The 23,060-nt window shown below is 38.6% G+C and overlaps 1 protein-coding gene and 1 pseudogene across 2 annotated transcripts in view; one reads left to right on the top strand and one right to left on the bottom strand.

Annotated features, from left to right (window-relative positions):
- The window catches only part of OSBPL11 (oxysterol binding protein like 11), an 82,884-nt gene that overhangs the window by 47,250 nt on the left and 12,574 nt on the right, over nt 1-23,060 (bottom strand). The window contains exons 2-5 of the mRNA XM_081085388.1: nt 13,952-14,020; nt 7,128-7,303; nt 6,023-6,102; nt 3,051-3,227 (exon numbers count right to left, since the gene is read on the bottom strand). Of these exons, the coding sequence (XP_080941514.1) occupies nt 3,051-3,227; nt 6,023-6,102; nt 7,128-7,303; nt 13,952-14,020 (502 nt within the window). The remainder of the gene's footprint in view (nt 1-3,050; nt 3,228-6,022; nt 6,103-7,127; nt 7,304-13,951; nt 14,021-23,060) is intronic.
- LOC308515008 (high mobility group protein B1-like) lies at nt 14,208-14,820 on the top strand (annotated as a pseudogene). Its single transcript has one exon. The product of its transcript is annotated as a high mobility group protein B1-like (transcript).

Raw genomic sequence — 23,060 nt, 5'->3', positions numbered from 1 at the left:
GTTTGGTGGTGATGAACTCCTTTAGCTTTTTCTTATCCGTGAAGCTCTTTATCTGACCTTCCATTCTGAATGATAGCTTTGCTGGATAAAGTAATCTTGGTTGCAGGTTCTTGCTATTCATCTCTTTGAATATTTCTTGCCACTCTCTTCTGGCCTGCATGGTTTCTGTTGAGAAATCAGCTGACAGTCGGATGGGTACTCCCTTGTAGGTAACTGACTGTCTTTCTCTTGCTGCTTTTAAGATTCTCTCTTTGTCTTTTGCTCTTGGCATTTTAATTATGATGTGTCTTGGTGTGGTCCTCTTTGGATTCCTTTTGTTTGGGGTTCTCTGCGCTTCCTGGACTTGTAAGTCCATTTCTTTCACCAGGTGGGGGAAGTTTTCTGTCATTATTTCTTCAAAAAGGTTTTCAATATCTTGCCCTCTCTCTCCTTCTGGTACCCCTATAATTCTGATGTTGGTACGCTTGAAGTTGTCCCAGAGGTTCCTTACACTATCTTCATATTTTTTGAATCTCTTTTCTTTTTTCTTTTTCGGTTGGGTATTTTTTGTTTCTTTGTATTTCAAATCTTTGACTTGATTCTTGGGATCCTCTTGTCTGCTGTTGGAGCTCTGTAAAGTATTCTTTATTTCAGTCAGTGTATGCATAATTTCTAATTGGTCCTTTTTCATGACCTCCATGGTCTCACCATACTCCTTGAGGGATTCATTAAATTTATCGGCGGTTTCCATAAAATTCTTGACAAACCTTATAAACGTGGCCTTGAACTCTATATCCAGTCGTCTGGCCTCCTCCGTTTCTGCCAATTGTGACCTGTTTCTTTGTCTCCGCATTTTGGCTGCTTCCCTGTGTTGATAGAGTGGCCTGCGCGCCAGGTGTCCTGTAGGGCCCAGTGGCTCAGCCTCCCCAGTTACCTGGGGTGGACACTCTTGGTGCACTCTTGGTGCCTCGCTTGTTGTAGGATCACTGGGAGGAATTGACCTCCAGGCCAATTGGCTGTGGGAAGCAGCTGTGTCTGAAGTGGGAGAATGGACCCCCTCTGACCACTGGGTACAGTGGCTCCTGGATCTAAGGAGGTGCTAATTCAGCCCCTGCCTGAGGCCACACAGCAGGAACTACGAAGAGGCTCAGCTGTGAAGCAATGCAAGCCGCTGCGGGGCCTTGGGCCTTCTCTTGGAAGTTCCGGGTCTGGCTGGCCCGGCTGCAGTTAGGTAATTATCAGGTTGCAAAGTTCTGGGGCATTCACATGCAAAAGCCTCTGAGGCAGCCCGGGTGGGGCGGGGTCTCAGGGAGTCAAAGGCCGCAGAAAGAAGCAATGGCTGATTCTCCGCGCCCGGAGTCGCGTGTCTCAGTGTCCCGGCAATGACTGCAAGCACCTCTGAGGGAAATCTGCCCCCGAGTTCACCCGCTGCCGCCTGAGAGAGCAGCCTCTCCCTGTATGAGACCTGGGTCACCAGAGACTTCCCGGAGCCGGAGATCAGAGCAGTCGGGAGCTTGTGATTCAAAAAGACAGCCGCGTCCTCAGGTGCCACCCCCTTTCCGCGCGCGCGAGCCGCCGTGTACCTCTGCACTCAGCCTCCGCAGCTCCTCTGGCTCTCAGCGTGCTTTTCTTTTCTTCTAGTTGTAGAAATTACACTCAGCCAGCCTTCCTGTTGTTTTGGACGATGTTTGCTCCGTCCTTTGGGCTAATTTTCAATTGTTGTGTGGGGCGACTATTTCCCGGTGTTTATCTATGCCGCCATCTTAGTTTCTCCTCCAGGGTCATGGGTTTGACTGCCATTTAGGTGCATGTACCTCGGTTGCAGGTTCAATCCCCAGCCCAGTCAGGCGGCGAGTGGGAGGCAACCAATTGACATGTCTCTCTCACTTGTGTCTCTCTCACTTTGATGTTTATCTCCCTCTCTCCTCCCTCCCTTCTACTCTCTCTAAAAAAAATAAATGAAAAAATACCCTCAGGTAAGGATTAAAAACAAACAAACAAATAAATAAAGGAGTCACTTGTTTGGCCATATGGTCTTACCACTAGACTTAAATTTTACATTAAAGGAGTCTGTACCTTTACTTGAGAAATAAAAGACTTTTGAAAAATGAGAGTTTAGCTATTACATAGTTGACAGAGTTGAGGAAACTTTGGACACCATATATAATCAGGAAATACTTTGTTTTTTAAAAAATTTGAATCAGCCGAAACCGGTTCGGCTGAGTGGATAGAGCGTCGGCCTGTGGACTGAGAGGTCCCAGGTTCGATTCCGGTCAAGGGCATGTATCTGGGTTGCGGGCATATCCCCAGTAGGAGATGTGCAGGAGGCAGCTGATCGATGATTCTCTCTCATCGATGTTTCTAACTCTCTATCTCTCTCCCTTCCTCTCTGTAAAAAATCAATAAAAAAAAAATATTAAAAAAAAAAAATTTGGCCGAGACCGGTTTGGCTCAGTGGATAGAGCGTCGGCCTGCGGACTGAAAGGTCCTGGGTTCAATTCCGGTCGGGGGCATGTACCTGGGTTGCGGGCATATCCCCAGTGGGGGATGTGCAGGAGGCAGCTGGTCGATGTTTCTCTCTCATCGATGTTTCTGACTCTCTATCTCTCTCCCTTCCTCTCTGTAAAAAATCAATAAAATATATTAAAAAAAAAAAATTTGAATCACAGTCCACATTCAATATCATTCTGTACCAGTTTCAGACATATAGCATGATGACCAGACAACCACACACTCCACAAAGTTGGACACCACTAATACTTCAAGCACCTACCCCAGCCCCACATACAGCCATCATAACATTGCTGACTATATCCCCCATGCTGCAGTCCACATTCCTGGGACTATTCTGTAACTATCAATCTGTACTTCTCAATCCCTTCAATTTTTCACCCAGCCCAACTCCCTTCCCTAATCAGGGAATCGTTAAGACTTAAAAATTATCTCAGCATACTAGATGGGAAACATTGAAGGCCCAGAAGACACAAACAGAATTTTAAACAATTTTAGTGATAAAACCAAGTAGGTAAGATTATTTTGTGCATTTTAACTTGACTTCAATTCATACTTACTTCTCTGACTTCTACAAGATGGTCTGGAGGTAAGTGAGCTCTTTTGCTCATTGATTGTAGTTTGGAATGTCCAACATTAAAAAAAGAAATGGCATTTTGACTTGGCCTCCTTTGGGATATAGGAGAATTACCACTAGATGCAAGTGAGAAGCTCCGTGATTTCAGAGGAGGGTTATTCTATTAGACAAACAAAGAAAATCATTCCTTTTAAAAACAATTTAGGCTCTCTAACCCTGAACCTATGAGTTTTAAAAATTAAATTAATCTCAGAATTGACTATAAGAACATTTCTGAAAATGATAAATTTTAAGGCACACAAAGTATAAGCATTTCACATACCCATAGTAAACTAATGTATTTAGAAACTTAATTCCTGGTGTGCTATCAAGAATGCTTTTTCACATTTTATAAATATTAGAATAACTTTCTAATTTCAGATTTTTAAACATCATGATTGAAGCAAAAAATATACTTAGCAATATTCAACATAAAATTTCTAAATGTAGCATGCAAGTATCTTTGGAACAAACTGGTACTTTCTGATCACTGCCAATGATTGTAATCTTGCAGCATGAGTAAAGTATTTATATCAAATTTCCTATAGACTGTGCAGTAGACCTAAATCACAAACAACTTTTTAAAACTCACTTATGGGGAAAAAACACTAGAGGGAGAAAAAAAATTTTTAAGTTAAAAAATTTTAACCTGTCACCTAGGTATAGAATCCTTTATTCTTCCCAGATCCTAGTTTTTAGATATCTCTAAACTCAGATATCAAGTACTAAGACTCTTCTTTTCAACTTAAAAACTAAAAACAAAACAAAACAAAAAAACCCCTCCAAAGATATCCAAATGACCAATAAGCATGAGAAGACTTTCAACATTAGTCATTAGGAAATGAAATAAAAAACTACACTGACATTCCATTTCATACTCACTAGGATGACTATAACAATAAGAAAAAACACCCAGCCGAAACCGGTTTGGCTCAGTGGATAGAGCGTCGGCCTGCAAACTGAAAGGTCCCAGGTTCGATTCCAGTCAAGGGCATGTACCTGGGTTGCGGGCACATCCCCAGTGGGAGATGTGCAGGAGGCAGCTGATCGATGTTTCTCTCCCATCGATGTTTCTAACTATCTATCTCTCTCCCTTCCTCTCTGTAAAAAATCAATAAAATATATTTTAAAAAAAGAAGAAAAAAAAAGAAAAAACACCCAGATTACAATAACAAGCATTGGCGAGAATGTGTAAAACTGAAGCCCTCATACATTGCTGGTAGGAATGTGAAATGGCTCAGCCTCTTTGGAAAGCAGTTTGGCAATTCCTCAAAAAATTAAACAGAGAACTACCACATGACCCAGTAATTTCACTCTTAAATATATATATATACCCTAAGAACTGAGATCATGTGTTCACCCAAACTTAAACACAAATGTTCACTGTAGTATTATTGATAATAGCCACACCAGGAAATGCAAATGTCCATCAACTGATGGATGCCTAAATAAAACATGGTATAGCCACACAATGGAACATTGTTCACCCATTAAAAAGGAATAAAATGAGATACATGCAATGACACAGATGAACTTCGAGAACATCATGCTGAGTGTAAAAAGCCAGATACACACATAAAAACCACATATTGCATGATTCCATTTATATGAAAACCCAGAATAGAAAAGTCATAGAAATAAAAAATAAATCCACGTTTTCCAGTGGCTAGGAAAGGCAAGAACAAGGAGTGACTACTAATGGATATAGGTTTTTTGGAGGAGGATGAAAATGTTCTAGAATTAGTTAGTTGCAATGGTAGCACAATCCTGCAAATATACAACGGCACCTTGGTTCTTGAACTTAATTCATTCTGGAAAGCTGTTTCAGAAGTGATTTGTTCAAAAACTGAATTAATTTTTCCCATCAGAAATAATGTAAATTGAATTAATTCATTCCAGACCCCCAAATGATTCCCTATTTTAACCTTTCTTACAAAATACGGAAATACTGATACAGTACATGTCTAAGATACTGCTTAATCTACAAACAAACACTTCTTTTCTTAAATTTATGAAACCACCCCCTACTATAGCCTTAAATCAAGCATGTCAAACTCTCAGCCCATGCTTGCCTTAAATGAATCACTTTCAGCACTCATGCCGCATCTTTCACTGCCTCTGAAAAGCTGTCACTGGCTACCTACTTTTTGTATATCCAAGTCAGTAACAGTTTTTCTTCCTCTTCAACTGCCTGTGATCATTGTTTTTTTCATATCCATAGCAACATTAGCACTTGATGGCCTCTTTATGTTTTAAAATTGTGCTAATTGTCCATTTTGCTAGCAACAAAAGAAAAAAAAAACCCAAACAAAAAATATTCACATCAGGATTTCCTGAGATGTTAAATACCCAAGGTTTAGCAGTAAACTAACTTGCATTCCCTCCTTTGTTTGTGGCATGAGAGATGCCTTTTGTTATGCTGATGTATCAGCAAGAAAGGACTGATAGGATCCAGAATTGAAATTTTGTTCAAAGACTGAGACATTTTTCCCATGAACAACTTGGTCGAGAACCAAACTGTTAGAGTAGTGGTCCTTAACCTTCCTAATGCTGCGACCCTTTAATACAGTTCATGTTGTGGTGACCCCCAATGTCATTGTTACAAATTGAACATAATTAAAGCATAGTGATTAATCACAAAAACAATATGTAATTATATATGTGTTTTCCGATGGTTTTAGGCGACCCCTGTGAAAGGGTCGTTCGACCCCCAAAGGGATCGCGACCCACAGGTTGAGAACTGCTGTGTTAGAGACTAGAGACATCCGGGAACTGAGGTTTGACTGTACTAAAATACCATGGAATTACACACTTAAAGGAGTATATGAATAGCATCTCAATTTAAAAATGTGAAAAGAAATTTAAAAAATTATTTCCCCATTTCTGTGCATTAATATTGTGCATGAATCCACATACCTTGCCAATAGCTTCAGTGTGATGTTGTGTACATATCTGAAGTCTGCTAACCCAATGCTGTCGCTCTTTAGCATCTGTAGCTGATAAAAACAATCTACAAGTTACTCACTTTTATAATTATTTTTGGAATACAATTGTCTACAGCAGGAAGAAGAGATCACTGAAAACCAGGGACTGACTACTCTCCCTAGAGCAAATGTCCCTGACTGCAGGGAAGTAGAAAAGAGACCCAAGCATCAACCTTGTTAGGTAACACAGTAGCTGGATGTGGCTATTTCATAAGGAGGAGAAATTACATGCAGCTAGATGGGGATATGACTCTTGAGATATCGTAAGTTTCTCATAAAAATATGCTCTTATTTAGTCCTAGCCAGTTCTGCTCATCGGCCTGTGGACCAAAGGGTCCCAGGTTCGATTCCTCCCTGGCCCGGGCCCTTGGTCAGGGCTCATGCAGGAGGCAACCAATCGATGTGTTTCTCTCACATTGATGTTTCTCTCTTTCATTCTCCCTAAAAATCAATGGAAAAATATCCTCTGGTGACAATAAAAAAAAAAAAAAGGTCTTATTTAAAGAAACAAACTTTATTAAGCATTTAATGTATACTGAATACTTTCAGATCTTCATTATACTTTATGTATATTAGAAAAAAATCATAAACTTCTACATAAATTAAAATTATCTAAATATAACTATTTTATTTTAATGAGAATGAACATTTTAATAAATCCCAGCTATGTACATTACTTCCTGAAAACCACAAAATACAAATTAAATCAAGAAAAGGGGTAAACTACTAACCAATGCAGACATTAAAAAGTATCATTTAAAGAAACCTGTATTTTTAGATTTTTCAGTAATTAGGGTTTCATCTCTACAAATATTTTAGAGGGTTCAATCTTTAACAGACCTGTTCATTGTCCCATCTAAAAAAATTAATTTATTTTTTTCATAAATTCTTAAAGTAATTTCAAGGTTTAGAATATTGTATCTACATCATCAATGACAGTAGTTCTGTTTCTAAAACCCAAATGAAAGCAGGGAAGTATACCAACTTCTCAAGGGAAAAAAACAATCACACTATTAATTTTCGTATCTCAATCATACCTCTGAGTTTATACTGTTCCCCACTGGCAGCATTTACAGTGAAGGTGTGAGAGTCTTCATCACTGGGTGATATTACAGCTCCTGCAAGCTGCAAAGTACCTCTGGGTTTTTGATTTCTAGACTGTTCATTCACAAAGTATTCCAATAACCCAGCTTCATTGTTTAAAACAAAAAATCTGTAATGAGTTTAAAAAGAAAAGGTCATAATTTTTAAACATTTTCCTTAGCCAAACTAAAGCAAACCAAGTTTTTTTTTAAATTAATTTTGAGAGAGAGAGAAAGAAAGACAGAGAGAGAGAGAGAGAGAGAGAGAGAGAGAGAGAGAGAGAGAGAGAGAAACATCAATGTGAAAGTAAATATCAATCTGCTGCCTCCTACATGCCCCCTACTAGGGGTACAGCCTGCAGCACAGGCATGTGCCCTGACCTGGAATAGAACCAGCAACCTTCGGTGCACAGGATGCTGTTCAGCCATCTGAGCTATAGCAGCCAGGGAAAACAAACCAAGTTTTAACCACTTACACACTTTGGAGTTTTTGCCATTAAAAAAACTAAAATTCAAAAGTATTTCAAGAAGTACTTGTAAACACTAGGTTGAATTTCCTAGCAGTGAAGATTATTGACAAATTGAATGAGTTTTATAAAAGATATAAAACAGCCAGCTGAGAGAGAGGCATTTAATAGGAAAAAAGCATATCAGATACTACAAAAAGGAAACAAAGATATAGTATCCTTTCAGAGGAAGATTTCTCTCCAGAATTCATTAACAGGGAAGGTAAACTGCCCAAGGACAAATGGTAATGAGAATTTTTATTTAAAATTCATTGCAAAAAAATCAAAACATGAGTTTTGAGGTTAACTAAATGCTAGGTAAGAAATGAATCTAGGTTAAAATTTAATAAATAAGATATACAATGAGAATAATGTCAGGGTAGAAAGATTTTGTGACTGTATCATTAAATAGGTCACAACTAAAGATTACTTATCCTGTTTAAAAATGAAAAAGCTGCAACTGGAGATGCAGAAACATAAGAAACTTGAAACTAAATGATGAAATACTGATACACTTTGGAAAAGAATTTGATGTTCTGATTTGCTTCTAGATTAAATACTTTAGGAAATATATTAATTCAGATTCTAATTTAATGAATATAACAGCTGTTTTCTTTAAAAAATACAAAAAGTTCCAATTTCAAAAAATTAACCTTTGGACTTGGAGCAGTTTGGCGTTCTATATGTTAACGTGCTCTATAACAGTAAACAATTTGACCCAGTTCAAGGTCCTAGAAGATATTATCTTAAGCAATGCGGCAACCATATCAAACTGGGAGGTAATGGAATCAGACTTATTCAGGAAAAGAAAAAACAATAATAATAAGAAGCAAGCAAAAGGAGTTGAAAGTAGTGGCCTGAGAAGGGAGATGGAAAAGCAAAGAACTATTGTTTTTCTTGTTCATCTTTTAGTATGCTTCTTATTTTAAAAATTATAAAATTTTTAAAGTTAAAAAACAAAATATGTTCACATATTTTGGTAAAAAATATAAATTAATTTTAATATTTTTGAAAGTTTTAAAACTTCCATATCATTAATTACTACAGGAGTTAAACACCTTTTCATGTGTTTTATTGACCATCCATGGTTCTACTTACAGTGAACTGCCGGTCAAGTTTTGCCCCTTTGTAATAGGTCATTTTATTTTCCCAAAGATTTACGGGATTATTTGAATTAACATAAGATGGTCACTGACACCATCTTAAATTCCTGAAACATAAGACCTGTCGTAAGGAAAATGCACATATGAATCTGCTCTGGTCTGAGTGTGTCCCCCCCGCCCAATTCCTATGATGATATTCTGACCTCTAACGTAACAGTATTAAGAGACTGAGCCTTTGGAAAGTGATTAGGTCATGAGGGCAGAACCTTTATGAATGAGATTAGCAACCTTATAAAAGAGATACAAGAGCACTCCCTTGTCTCTTTTCTGGAAGAGGGTCCTTATCCGACTATGCTGGCACCCACATCTTGGAATTCCAAACTCCAAGAGAAATACATTTGTTGTTGATAAGCTACCCACTCTGTGGTATTTTGTTATAGGAGCCCAAATGGACAAAGACATGAAAGCAATTTATTCAATATACTAAAAACCATTAAGTTGTACATTTAAATGGGGAAATTGTATGGTATGTGTATTATATCTTAACAAGACTGTTAACAGAATGAACAAACAAAAAAGAATAGAAAGAAAGAAATGTCTTCCCACTGCTGTAAGCAATAAGGTCAATTTATTTCAACGGGCAAAGAAAAATGACTGGTCTCTCCTACAAGTAGTCAATTCAAAGAGTACAATATGTTTGGAAATGTAAACTCTGTTATGAACACATATTTCTTTTTTTTAAAAAAATATATTTTATTGATTTTTTTACAGAGAGGAAGGGAGAGGGATAGAGAGTTAGAAACATCGATGAGAGAGAGACATCGATCAACTGCCTCCTGCACACCCCCTACTGGGGGTGTGCCTGCAACCAAGGTACATGCCCTTGATCGGAAATGAACCTGGGACCTTTCAGTCCGCAGGCTGACGCTCTATCCACCGAGCCAAACCGGTTAGGGCTGAACACATATTTCTTATCCCAAAAGCATTACCACTTTTTTAACAACATGGGAGGCACTCACCTAGATATACAGAAAGTAATACTACGAAGAGACTGAGCATGGAGATTCCAGTTAATACTGTATTATATAGTTTAAAGATACTAAGACAGTAGGTCTTAAAAGTTCTTATCACAAGAAAAGAAAGTGTAACTTTGTATGGGACGAATGTTAACTAGACTTACTGTGGTGATCACTTCCCAATACAAGCATACCTCAGAGATATTAAGGGTTTGGATCCATGCTATCGCAATAAAGTGAATATTGTAATAAAGCAAGTCACAAACTTCTTTGGTTTCCCAGTGCACATAAAAGTTACAGTTATACTACACTGCAGTCTACTAAGCATGCAACAGCATTATGTCTAAAAAATGTAAATACTTAATTTAAAATACTTTATTTCTGAAAAAAGATAACCATTTATCACATTAAGCCAATAACTGATTATCTAACACCAAGCTGATGCTATGAACCCACTTGCAATAACAGAGCACTTCGAGCTATCTTTCATTATACATGGGTTAATCCCAAATATTCTCCCTTCACCCGTTCTAAGGAGAGATATTTTACAAGATATTAAAAAAGGAGATAAAGAGGCAATCTGCATAGTGAGGAACTTAACAAAGCTATTTTTCCAGAAGTGTATAGACTCTTGATTGAGGCATTTTAATTTATTTTTATTTTTTGTGCACCGTTCCTGGAGGTACTGCAATACCAGATCGATGTGTGGAGTGGACGGAGCAAGCTCCTATTCCATCTCCTAATTCCAAAAATCCATTTAATATATTGTCCTCAGATAGAGGACGTAACAGATATTACACTGATAAGAACAGATACTACACTTGATCTTAGCCAAAAGGCCGAGAAGCGATGATTGAGGCATTTTTAGCCAGTTGGCCTACCAGTGGTCGACAAACTGCGGCTTGCGAGCCACATGCAGCTCTTTGGCCCCTTGAGTGTGGCCACGAAGTTTCAATCGCACTGTATGTGCGCGCCCGCATGTGGTATTTTGTGGAAAAGCTACACTCAAGGGGCCGCAGTTTGCTGACCACTGGCCTAACCAATTAGCTAACGAAATATTAAACAAAGGCTAAGCGTGTCAGGGAAATTTAAGATTCAGCTTTTTGCCCTAGCCGGTTGGGCTCAGTGGATAGAGCGTTGGCCTGCGTGCGGACTGAAAGGTCCCAGTTTCGATTCCAGTCAAGGGCACATGCCTGGGTTGCAGGCTCAATCCTCAGTAGGGGGTGTGCAGGAGGCAGCCAATCAATGATTCTCTCTCATCATTGATGTTTCTATCTCTCCCTCTCCCTTCCTCTCTGAAATCAATAAAAATGTATTTAAAAAAAAGATTCAGCTTTTTATAAATCTTCACCTGCAGAAAATTCACCTAAGTTGTTAAAAGAAAATACTGTTATTTTGGCAATTAAGTAAATTGTCCTTTTTCTGCATTTTCAAAATAACAAAGACTGCCAGTTTGGGGAAAATAACTAAACTTTAGTCCACAACTTACGTGAAGTATTCTGAAAAGCAACTTTAATCCAAAAATATTCTGACTCAGAAGTTTATCTTATAATGATAAGAATAAACGTTAGTCAAGATTTTGGAAGGAAAGGTAACCATGTGCTTTGTTCCAACCATCCCAGAGCTGTAATGTTAAGTGTATGTATAAACTTCTAAGCCAAATGGGAAGTTATCTCATCTTCAGGTATTTTAGTTGAAGGTGGAAGGAGGTGGGTTCAGAAGAGGATCTTGTTGCTGTGTACTTTCCTAGGGCAATACATCACAGAGCAAGCAGTTATAAGTATGCCCATGCCAGATTTCTAAGTCAAGTTCTAAATTGCTCTAAGTTGCCTTTAGTCAAATAACATGGACTGCAGGGAAACTCTTGAATATCTGACACAGGTGCAGTGCTTTTGTTAGAGGCTTCACATGTAGCACAAGGACAAAAGTGGCTAGACATGCCAAAGAAACTGAGCTACTAAGCCCTTAACATGGGGTCCCTTAACATGGTCTTAACCTTTCTGTTCCTCTTTGATCCTTCAATCTACATGTTCCATGCTGAGGACCCGGTATATCTCTGCTGTACCAAGGTGACCGAAAACGGAAGATGCAAATGTTTTCTAAAGTTGGCCTACAGCAGTCAAATTAACAAGGTGAGATCTCTCTCTGATGGGGAAGATGGTAATAGATTCTGTGTTTTTAGTAGCAAATAGGAAATTGTCATCATCATCCCCACACTTTCTGGCGCTACTAAAATGGGCCTCTTACACAGCTGGAGGGATTATACTGGTAGAGTCAATGCCTCTCCCTATCCTAGAATGTTTACGTGGGTCAGGAGGCTAACTCCCCAGGCAACCAGTGGCCAATAAATCTTTATAACAGGCTCCCTGTACAATGATACAAACACCTGCCCCTTCTTCCCACATTCTCAAGTTGTCACTGACCAGAAATGCCATCTTGAACATATACTAAACCAAGCATGTTAAATAAATGAGGCATGTAGCCCGACGGCCACGAGTTTGACATGCTTGTACTAAACCTTATATACTTGGGTATGTTTTGGAGCTTTCTTACTATGTTCCATTCTGAGACTTTCTCAATAATATTCTATGATATTATATGAATGAAAGTTGTTGAATATTTGGGGAGAAAGTTAACTTATTCTCCTTATAACAAAGAGGACAAAGAGCCAGGGCTTTATAGCTCAGTTCGTTGAGCATCATCCCATGTACCAGGAGGTCGAAGTTTAATTCCCAGTCAGGGCACATGCCCAGGTTGCAAGCTCAATCCCCAGTATGAGGTATGAGCTTAAAAGGTATTAAATCAAAGTTTCTATCTCATCAATGTTTCTATCTCTCTTCCTCTCCTTTCCTCTCCCTTAAATCAATAAAAAAATATATTTAAGAAAAAAGAAAGAGAACCAAGAATAGAGCTAAGAGCAAAGTGACAAAATTTTTAAAAATTAATATTTTGTATGTCATTTGAATATGTAAGCCTCCAACAAATTACCAAAAAACCGAGGTGGAAAAATACAAAATGAAAAGTCTCCCTTGACTTTTTTTTTTTTAAATAAAAGATGAGAACCCTGCGGAACTGCCCTTTTCACTTCAATAAGAACAATCCCCTTCTAACTGTTCATCTCCAGTTTTGACCTTTCATATGACCTCCAAGTTTCTGCACATTACCTCTATTTGGACTCCCTAATATTATTTCAAACTAAGCATAGCCCAAACTGTCGTCTCTTTTAAACAATCACATTTTTATCAGTGCTTCTACTATTCTTTACAATGTCTGAAAATCATTTTTTCATATAACTCATTTTATAGTTGTTTAAGGTAAGAAGGAAAATTCAGGTTCTGATATTCTATCATGATTAAACTGTTATTCTATCATAGTCCAAAGCAGAAGTCTCCAAATGACATATGAATTAGAAGCAATATGATATAATATAAAAACACAGACTTTGGATTTAGAACTGTTTGAGTTCAAATTCTAGCATTATCATTTTTTAAAAGTTTAAAGTCCACAAGGAGATACACTTCACACCCACTAAAATGACTATTAAAAAAAAAAAAGAAAGAAAATAAGTGTATAAGTGTTGGTGAGGATGTAGAGAAACTGGAACCCTTATGCATTGCTGGTGGAAATGTAAAATGGTGTAGCCACTAGGGAAAATGGTATGGAGATTCCCCAAAAAGTTAAATACAGAATTAGCATATGCTCCAGCAATTCCATTTCTGGATATATACACAAAGAAGTGAAATCCAGGATTCAAATATTTGTACAGCAATATTCATAGCAGCATTATTTACAATAGTCAAAAGATAAAAGCAACCCAAAAGTCCACTGACAGATAAATAAGTAAATAAAATGTGGTATATACATACAATGGAATATTAACAAGTGATTCTAATCCTAAGATAATAGTAAACAAGTGATTCTAATTCTAAGATAATAGTAACTTCTGAGGCATTTGGAGGCTGTCATTTGGAAGATGTCAACTCCTCCACCCTCTAAAAAAGAGAAGAAAGCCATCAGACTTTTAGAAAACATGATAAACCTTTCCCTAAAAGCTTTCCCAGACCTGTTTATACTTTAGTAATAGCAGAATAAAATTACCATCCCTAATTCTGGTCTCTTAGGAGAATGATACGTCATAGAATAATCACACTTACCTGTACTGCCACCCAGTGACAAGGTTGGTGTACTTCATCAAGTAGCCGCATACACTTTCCATGTGATCACTGTTTCAAAAAATCAGAGTGCCAAAGTCAGTGAAAATTACAAGAAATATCAGGAAGTTAACTGTCTAGTTTTAAAAAGAGCTATAGGATTGCAGTACACTGAGCTCCACAGAGACAGCACCGGGCAATGCGAGCTGCACTGGGTGACTGTGTGCTCGCTGAGGGAAAGGAATTAAATGTGGGCAAAGGAGATCCTAAGAGGCCGAGAGGCAGAATGTCATCGTGTGCTTTCTTTGTGCAAACTTGCCGGGAGGAACACAAGAAGCACCCAGATGCTTCATTCAACTTGAAGTGCTCAGAGAGGTGGAAGACCATGTCTGCTAAGGAGAAAGGAAAATTTGAAGACAAGGCAAAAGTGGACAAGGCCGGTTATATAGGAGAGAAATGAAAATTTATATTCCTCCTTAAGGGGAAACAAAAAAGAAGTCCAAGGATCCCAATGCACCCAAGAGGCCGCCTTCAGCCTTTTTCTTGATTTGTTCTGAGAATCGCCCCAAAATCAAAGGAGAGCATCCTGGCCTATCCATTGGTGATGCTGCAAGAAGCTGGGAGAGATGTGGAACAACACTGCTGCAGATGACAAGCAGCCTCATGAAAAGAAGGCTGCTAAGCTGAAGGAGAAACATGAAAAGGACATTGCTGCAGACCGAGCTAAAGGAAAGCCTGATGCTGCCAAAAACGGAGTTGTCAAGGCTGAAAATAACAAGAAAAAGAAGGAAGAGGAAGAAGACGAGGAAGACGATGAGGAGGCAGAGGAGGAGCAAAATGAAGATGATAAAGAAGATGATGATGATGAGTAAGTTGGTTCTAGCGCAGTTTTTTTTTTTCTTGTCTATAAAGCATTTAACCGGCTCTGTACACAACTCACTCCTTTTAAAGAAAAAAATTGAAATGTAAGGCTATGTAAGATTTGTTTTTAGCCGAAACCGGTTTGGCTCAGTGGATAGAGCGTCGGCCTGGGGACTGAAAGGTCCCAGGTTCGATTCCGGTCAAGGGCATGTACCTGGGTTGCGGGCATATCCCCAGTAGGAGATGTGCAGGAGGCAGCTGATCGATGTTTCTCTCTCATCGATGTTTCTAACTCTCTATCTCTCTCCCTTCCTCTCTGTAAAAAATCAATAAAATATATTTTAAAAAAAAAGATTTGTTTTTAAACTGTACAGTGTCTTTTTTTGTATAGTCAACACACTACCAAATGTGTCTTTAGCTAGCCCTGTCCTGGTGGCATTTTCAATAGCCACTAACCTTGCCTGGTACTGTATGGGGGTTGTAAATTGGCATGAAAATTTAAAGTAGGTTCTTGTTGGTGCACAGCACAAATTAGTTATGTATGGGGATGGTAGTTTTCCATCTTCAGTTGTCTCTAATGCAGCTTATACGAAATCATTGTTGTTCTGCTGAATACCACTCTGTAATTGCAGAAAAAGTTGCAGCTATTTTGTTGACATTCTGAATGCTTCTAATACCATTTTTTATTTAAAAAAATAGCTATAGACATATTTGTTCTACAAATGCCTCAAACTTTCTTCAAAAGTAAAATTTATAGGTTAATAAATAGAGGTATTTAAACCCTCAAATTTCATATGCTTGGGACTTTATTTTACCAGATTTCCTCAAAACAAGTATAACTAACATAAATTATTATCCTATATAATAAAGAGCTAATATGCAAATGGTTGCCATGCCCTCACACCATCATGCCGTGATGCCCTCACAATCCATCACCAGGAGGTTGCGTGCACAGCAGACACGCGTGGGTGGGCGGGGACTTGATGCTGCGTGTGTGGCACAGAGGAGGCGGGACCTGGCGGATCTGCACAGCAAGCTGCACGGCACAGAGGCAGACCCCCGGCTCCAGCCTACCTCTTTGGGGCAATCCATCAAGGAGCCCCGGATGGGTGGGCAGGGCCTACCTCTTTGGGGCGATTGATCGCAGGGCTCCTGGACTGTAAGAGGGCACAGGCCAGGCTGGGGACACCCCCCCCACATTGCACAAATTTCGTGCACCGGGCCTCTAGTATATTGTACTATTTCAAATATAAAACCATTATATAAATATAAAACTATGTAAGTATAAACAGATATACTATAAATATAAAAATATTTTATAACAATTATCAGTGCTGAAGAAAAAAAATGTAGTTTTACGGTTCTAGAATAAACTAAAAAAGGTCTCTATATCGAGTAGTGCTTCCTCACTCTGATAAGACACACAAGAGGCCAATCCGTACTGCCTCTGATTGCTTGGGCTCCCACAGTGAAGATCCTGTTTTGGATAAAAGTGTGACAGCTAATTCCCACTTCCTCACCCTGTACAGGCATGAGGCAAAATGCTCACTACAAGTCTTGCCACTGGAAAGGTTTTATTTGGGACCTGTATCATTAGCCTTACCACAACTGAATTTCTTTACTTACTGCCCTCTTTTTTCAGTTTTTGCAGATAAGTTCTGTTTTAGTGGTTCATAGAAAATATCTCACTGATATTTCTTTTCCAACATTTTAAGTTTCCTTCTACTTAGGAAAATATATTGTCATATCTTTTTTATATATGGGCTTTTTATTTTATAAATTACATTAAGAACTCCTTTTAAAGGTACCTAAAATTTTAACTTTACACTATAAAATGCAATGGATATTAAACATTTATTTTTTCTACTATCCCTGAGTCATGCAGCATATTTAGTAAAATTTCAGCTAACCAGGCAATCGGTCACCTTTGAAACATCAAAGGCAAAAGAGCAAGGGAGAGTGGACACATCCAATATAATAAAGTCCAAAAAAGATTTAGATTGATCTGAATGACAGATGAAAAGGGTTGAAGATAAGGACATTCTCAGGCAAACAAAATAACCAAACTGACTATAAGATTCTAGCAGTTATTATTAGAGAGCGAGTAGGGGGGTGTTTCAGGAATAAACTCAATGTGGGGTGCCTTTCTAATCTCATTTCTTCAAAGTGCTTGAAAATAAAGATCAAATCTGAAAATAGAGAACTGATCCCATGATTAAATATGTGGGGGTTTTTCTGTATCTTTCTTCCATTGTAAGGCTAGCAAGACACTATTTATTAATGTTAAGTAAAATGGCTCAGGTCCTTTTGGTTTCATAAGGTCATTAATCTCAAGAAGATAAAGCTTTGTCTACTTCTAAAATGCCGGCCTGATGTTCTGATAATTACATATGTATTCTGACATGTTAAAACTGCTGCCCCAGCTGAGGAGCAGAAAGTGGAGGCAAAGAAAGAAGAATCTGAGGAGTCTGATGATGACATGGGCTTTGGTCTTTTTGACCAAACCTCTTTTGTAACACATTCAATAAAAAGCTACACTTTGTTCAAACAAACAAACAAACAAAAAACAGCCCCTTGGGTTTTTACTAGAGTTCCTCTACTCCCAGTCCCAGGTCAGAGCAAAGTTAATTCTTTCAGTTCCACCAGTACTTGAAAAGGCAGAGATACTTAAATTGCTGGCTCTCACATCTTTCCCCGTCTTCAGGCTTAAACAGTTCTTTGGGACCACAGGAATCCCAATGCCCCTGGACTCTGCCCAAAAGTAATTTCCCTTCCTGTTTTAGATATTTAATGCATAGCTCAGAGTCCCTCAACTGTTCTTGTCCTCAAAACATTCCTTCACTTATATGTGGAAAGAGGAGAATGAGGAGGAGGAAGAGGAGAAGAAGTGAGAAGGGGAGAAAGAACTCTAATACAAAGAAGAGATTGATGTCCAGCCCACATGGCTCAGTGGTTGATCATCAGGAGATCACAGTTTGATTCAGTATTGTTGTGGGCTCGATTCCCCATGGGGGGCGTGCAGGACGCAGCCAATCCATGATTCTCATCATTGATGTTTCTAACTCTCTCTCCCTCTCCCTTCCTCTCTGAAATCAATTAAAATATATATCTATATATATATCTATATATAAATATATATCACACACAAACCAAAAAAAAAGAGATCCAAAAAAAAGAGATTGGTGGGTTGGGGGATGGATGGGTAAAAGATACAAACTTCCAGTTATAAAATAATTAAGTCCTGGGGATGTAAGATACAGCATGGTGACTATAGTTAATAATACTGTATTTTATATTTAAAAGTTACCAAAATAGAACTTAAAAGTTCTCATCACAAGAAAAAAATGTGATACTATGTGTAGTGATGGATGTTAACTGCACTTATTGTGGTGATCATTTCACAATACTGTATATACAAACATCAAATCATTATGTCGTGTGCCCAAAACTACTATAATGTAATATGTCAATTATACCTCAATTTAACAATATATTCTTTGTCCACTCTGTCCTATAGCTCCATAACCTGAATAATATTTATTTATTTAGGCTCTGTAAATCTCTACACCAAGTCTCATTACATAGCTATTAGTGTGTAATAAAAGCATTAGAACTCAATTATGGTTCAATTTCTCTGGTTCTAGGACTATATGTATTCTTCAAATGCACATGTGCAATGTGGAGAAAATGCAAAGTATACCCAGAAAAAAGAAGACGGAGAAAAAACAATTCAAAGTACACTATCTACAACTGAGAAAAATAAAATTTGCATCTGAAAGCAATCAAAGATAATGCCTCATCTCCTTTACCTTTGTTCAGTTTCTCATATTACTAAAGAAAGGTATTCCTCATATCTAAGTTATTTAACAGCTATCAATAAATTTTTAAAAGTACAATTTCAGTAGCATCATTCACTAAATAAAATCAAAGTAGCCCCGGCTGGGTGGCTCACTTGGTTGGAGCATTGTCCTGTACACCAAAAGGTCGAGGGTTTGATTCCCGGTCAGAGCACATACCTAGGTTGCAGGTTTGACCCCCAGTCAGGGTGCACAGGAGGCAACTGATAAATGTTACTCTCTCTTCTCTCCCCCCCCCCCCCCCCCCGCCCCCTTCTCTACCTTCCTCTCTCTCTCTTTAAAATCAATAAAATCATATCCTTGGCCGAGGATTAAAAAATAAATATAAGTATATTTTCATATTTCACAGTATAGTAATGTTCAGTTTTTAATGTTATTAATATTTTGTTGATGGTTATATCTAAAAAGAGTTAACTTTCTCACAAAAATTATGAGATGATATACTTTATTTGACAGTAACATAAAGCCAGCCTCTAAAGAATCAGAGATTTGAACATGTGATTATAAATTGCTGCCTGCTTTTACTATATAAAGCATTCACTATCTGAGGTTACAAAGCACCAACTTAAGAACATCCTGTTCTTTAGAACAGCAGGTTATGCAGTCTCTCCTCTCTCATCCTTCCCCTTCTGTAGTCAGTGCAACCAGCTGACGTGGAACAACTGTGCCATCTGGTGGCCAGAATAAAGAGCGTTGTAGGCTTGTCTCTTTTGTTCACTTTTCCTTTCTTTTACTTCTTTATAATTGAGTTATCATGGAATACCTTTAATCCTCAAGCTTTGCTCCCATTTAAAATGTGCTAATTTTTATATTTTAATATACCTGTTAATATGAATTAAATCTAGTTGTTAAAGTGGAAATACACCCCATATCTGATTATACCATACTCCTATTTTGTGCTCTATGAAGGAAAACATGATGGTCCAAAAGACTAATACACTAAAAAATAAGTCATGAAAAGGTTAATTTCTTCATCAGTCCTCCCTCAACTCTACCACTCAACAAATTGTGTATATTCTGATCTTTTAAATTCGTTAACATTTAATTGGGATTAGCTCTAGAAGCTGACAGTCTAGAAAAATAGTTGATTAACTGAATTATGCCAAGTGGCATTATTATATTTAGTCTGAGGCTCATCTCCTTCTATAAGCCTTAACAATTATTGCTTCAATTCCTAAATCTCCATTGCTATAACACATTTATTTCTTAGTTTCCCCTTCTTTATCAGACTTAAGGAAGATACATAGCTTTAAAATAAGTCTCAGGTATACCACATTATAATTTGAATCAGTATATGCCACAAAATAACCCCCAAAAGTCTAGTTACCATCTATCACTGTACAATTGACCCCTTAACCCCTGTCACACATCCCCCAACCCCATTCCCCTCTGATAACCACCAATCTATTCTCTTTATCTATGAGCTTGTTTTTGTTTTTTAGATTCCATATATGAGTGAAATCATACAGTATGTACCTTTCTCCATCTCTCTTATCTCCCTTAGCATTATACCCTCAAGGCACCATCCATTTTGTCACAAATGACAAGATTTCATTCTTTTCTATGGCTGTGTAGTATTCCATCACGCCATCTCACACACACACACACCACTCACTCACTCACTCACCTTTACCCTATTTTTGAACAGCTTTGAACCCTTTTATTTCAGTTCAACACAATTACCAGTATCTTTTAAATGCAAAGCATTCTGAAAATCCATTGAAAAGAATGGGAAAATTTTTTAAAAAGGTAATTCTCCAACCCTAATCCATAATCTAAAGAATTATGTCTCCTGAAGAAAAAGACAGTAAGAAGGGCTCCTACTGGAAAGGAGACACACCGAGACTGTTTTTAGCTGTCATAGAAATGAAAGGAATTTAGTTGAAGATACAAGGTTCACTAAAAAAAGGCAGGATTAAATAGTGATTGAGGTTGAAGTTATTGGTCTTGATTGATTAGATGTAAAGTGAGAAAGAGAACAAAAGTGAGAATAAGGGTACGAGAGAAGGAACAAAGACAACATCCAGATTTCCAGATGGAACACTGTGTAGATAGTAATGCTTCAGAGAAATTAGGATGATAGAGGAAGTTTTGGATTTGTTCCAACTTATGCTGAATTTAAGGGACCTGTGGGACATACATGCTACCCAATAATAAGGTAGCATGGTGTCGGGAGCACTCGCTCCTGAGTCTGCACATACTCCTGAACCCTGCTCGCTGTGCCAATTGTTGGAGTACTCACTCCTTGAATTCTGCTCCACTATGCCAATTGTTGGGTCCAAGTCCCTCTGCCAGGGACTGGACCTCCTTGGATGCAGGGTATTGGACAGAGAAGACATAAGAAGTCATCTATAATAATAAAAGTGTAATATGCTAATTAGACTGGACAGCTGAACGACCTTCCAGACGAAGCTGGGGCTGCGAGGGCCGAGCCCCTTGCACGAATTTCGTGCATCAGGCCTCTAGTATAGGATAAGCTCAAACAAAAGAGGCTTTATGCCAAATAGTGACCTCAGTATTTGGGCTACAGAAAGGTACGCCTGTGCTTGCTGCATCCTTGCTTTTGCACCTGCATATAGTAAATTAGCCTTGAACACGATTAGGATTCCCACAGTCAGATTGGCCTTGAACATCTGGCGTACTCTGGACAGGGCCCCTACTCTCAAATTAGCCTTGAACATCTAGCATACTCTGAACCGCGTTCCCACACGTGGTTTGGGTTGGACACAGAGACTTATCTTTTGTTTTATTTGTGTGCTTTTTAAAATATTTTTATTGATTTCAGAGAGGAAAGCAGAGGGAGAGATAGAAACATCAGTGATGAGTCCAGCTGGCATGGCTCAGTGGTTGAGCATTGACCTATGAACCAGGAGGTCACTGTTCAATTACCGGTCAGGACATGTGGGGTATGTGTCCAGGTTGTGGTCTCAATCCCCAGTATGGTGTGTGCAGGAGGCAGCCTATCAATGATTCTCTCTCTTTATTGATGTTTCTCTCTCTCTCTCCCTCTCCCTTCCTCTCTAAAATCAATAAAAATATATTTTAAAAAAAACAAAGAATGTTCAGTGCTGCCCAGCCGGTATGGCCCAGTTGACTGTGTTGTTCCATGCCATAGGAGGTCACCAGTTCAATTCCAGGTCAGGACACATACCAGGGTTGCAGGCTCGATCCCCAGTAGGGGGTATGTAGGAGGCAGTCAATCAATCTCTCCTCTGTTTCTCTCTCTGCACAGTCAGTTGGAAAGACTATAAAACTAAGCAACCTGGCCCTAGACAGTTTGCTCAATGGTTAGAGCATCGGCCTGCTAACTGAAAGGTCCCAGGTTTGCTTCCGGTCAAGGGCACATGCCCGGGTTATGGGCTCGATCCGCAGTGGGGGGCGAGAAGGAGGCAGCCGATCCACCATGATTCTCTCTCATCATGGATGTTTCTATCTCTCTCTCCCTCTTCCTTCCTCTCTGAAATCAATAAAAATATATTTTAAAAAATTTTAAAAATAAAAATAAGCAATATGAATGGGAAGCATATTTTAATTGGCATTCTGAAGCCTCCAAACACATAAGTGACTCAAAAATTGTTTCCCTCCAAGACACAAATTATATAGTAACCAAAGCAAACTGAGTTATCTCAGAGGCTTATTAAGTTTGAAAAAAAACTTTTAAATGTTCGAAGATAGCTCAAAACCATCCTACTGGCATGTTTCTGGCCTGAGTAGAAGTGAGTTTATGGAACTTTACACCACGAGTCTCATTATCTACACCTTTTGCTCTTTGCTGCTAGCCGGTCCTCCCCCCTCTTAACCCTTCACTGAATGACTTCCCTGTCCACAACAATGAACCCGAGGCTCTTACCGCCCCATTTAAAGTCAAACCATTGGATGGGTCTGGCCCAGGATAGCAACCCCTTATTTCTTATAAGCCCATGGACTAAAACTGAGCTCCATGCCAGTATTAAAGATTTCCCTAGTGCCATTATTGTGGACCCCATTATTGTGTTTGCCAGAGTATTTCTGCTCATATCCAAACATGAGCCAGGGTTCTCTGACCTCTATTAGCTAATCTGGGCTCATAGAGAAAGTCGTCTAATTATCAATTGCCCTTTTTCCTTTTCATCCATGAAAGAGAAGGAAATGCAATAGGTGTTTTGGCCCAATGACATGGAAGTCAACATGGAAACCAACATGGACCCCCTGGATACTGCAGCCAACAATTAGATCTGGCAGCCAAAGGTCTCCTTCTCTATATGAGAGCTACTTGTAGCCACTGCCAATTCAGCATGTAGAAAAGATAATAATAGGCTCTCCACTAAGTCTTTATGTGCCTCATGGAGCCTATCTGCAAGCATGCTATAAACTTCTTTTATTGTCTCCATCTAATGTGACTACTGCTCACTGTA

The sequence above is a fragment of the Myotis nattereri genome (genome assembly GCF_964212035.1).
Source record: "Myotis nattereri genome assembly, chromosome: 3".
NCBI lineage: Eukaryota > Metazoa > Chordata > Mammalia > Chiroptera > Vespertilionidae > Myotis > Myotis nattereri.
The sequence above is the reverse complement of the archived record's forward strand: the minus strand, read 5'-3'. Positions and strand labels throughout refer to the sequence as shown.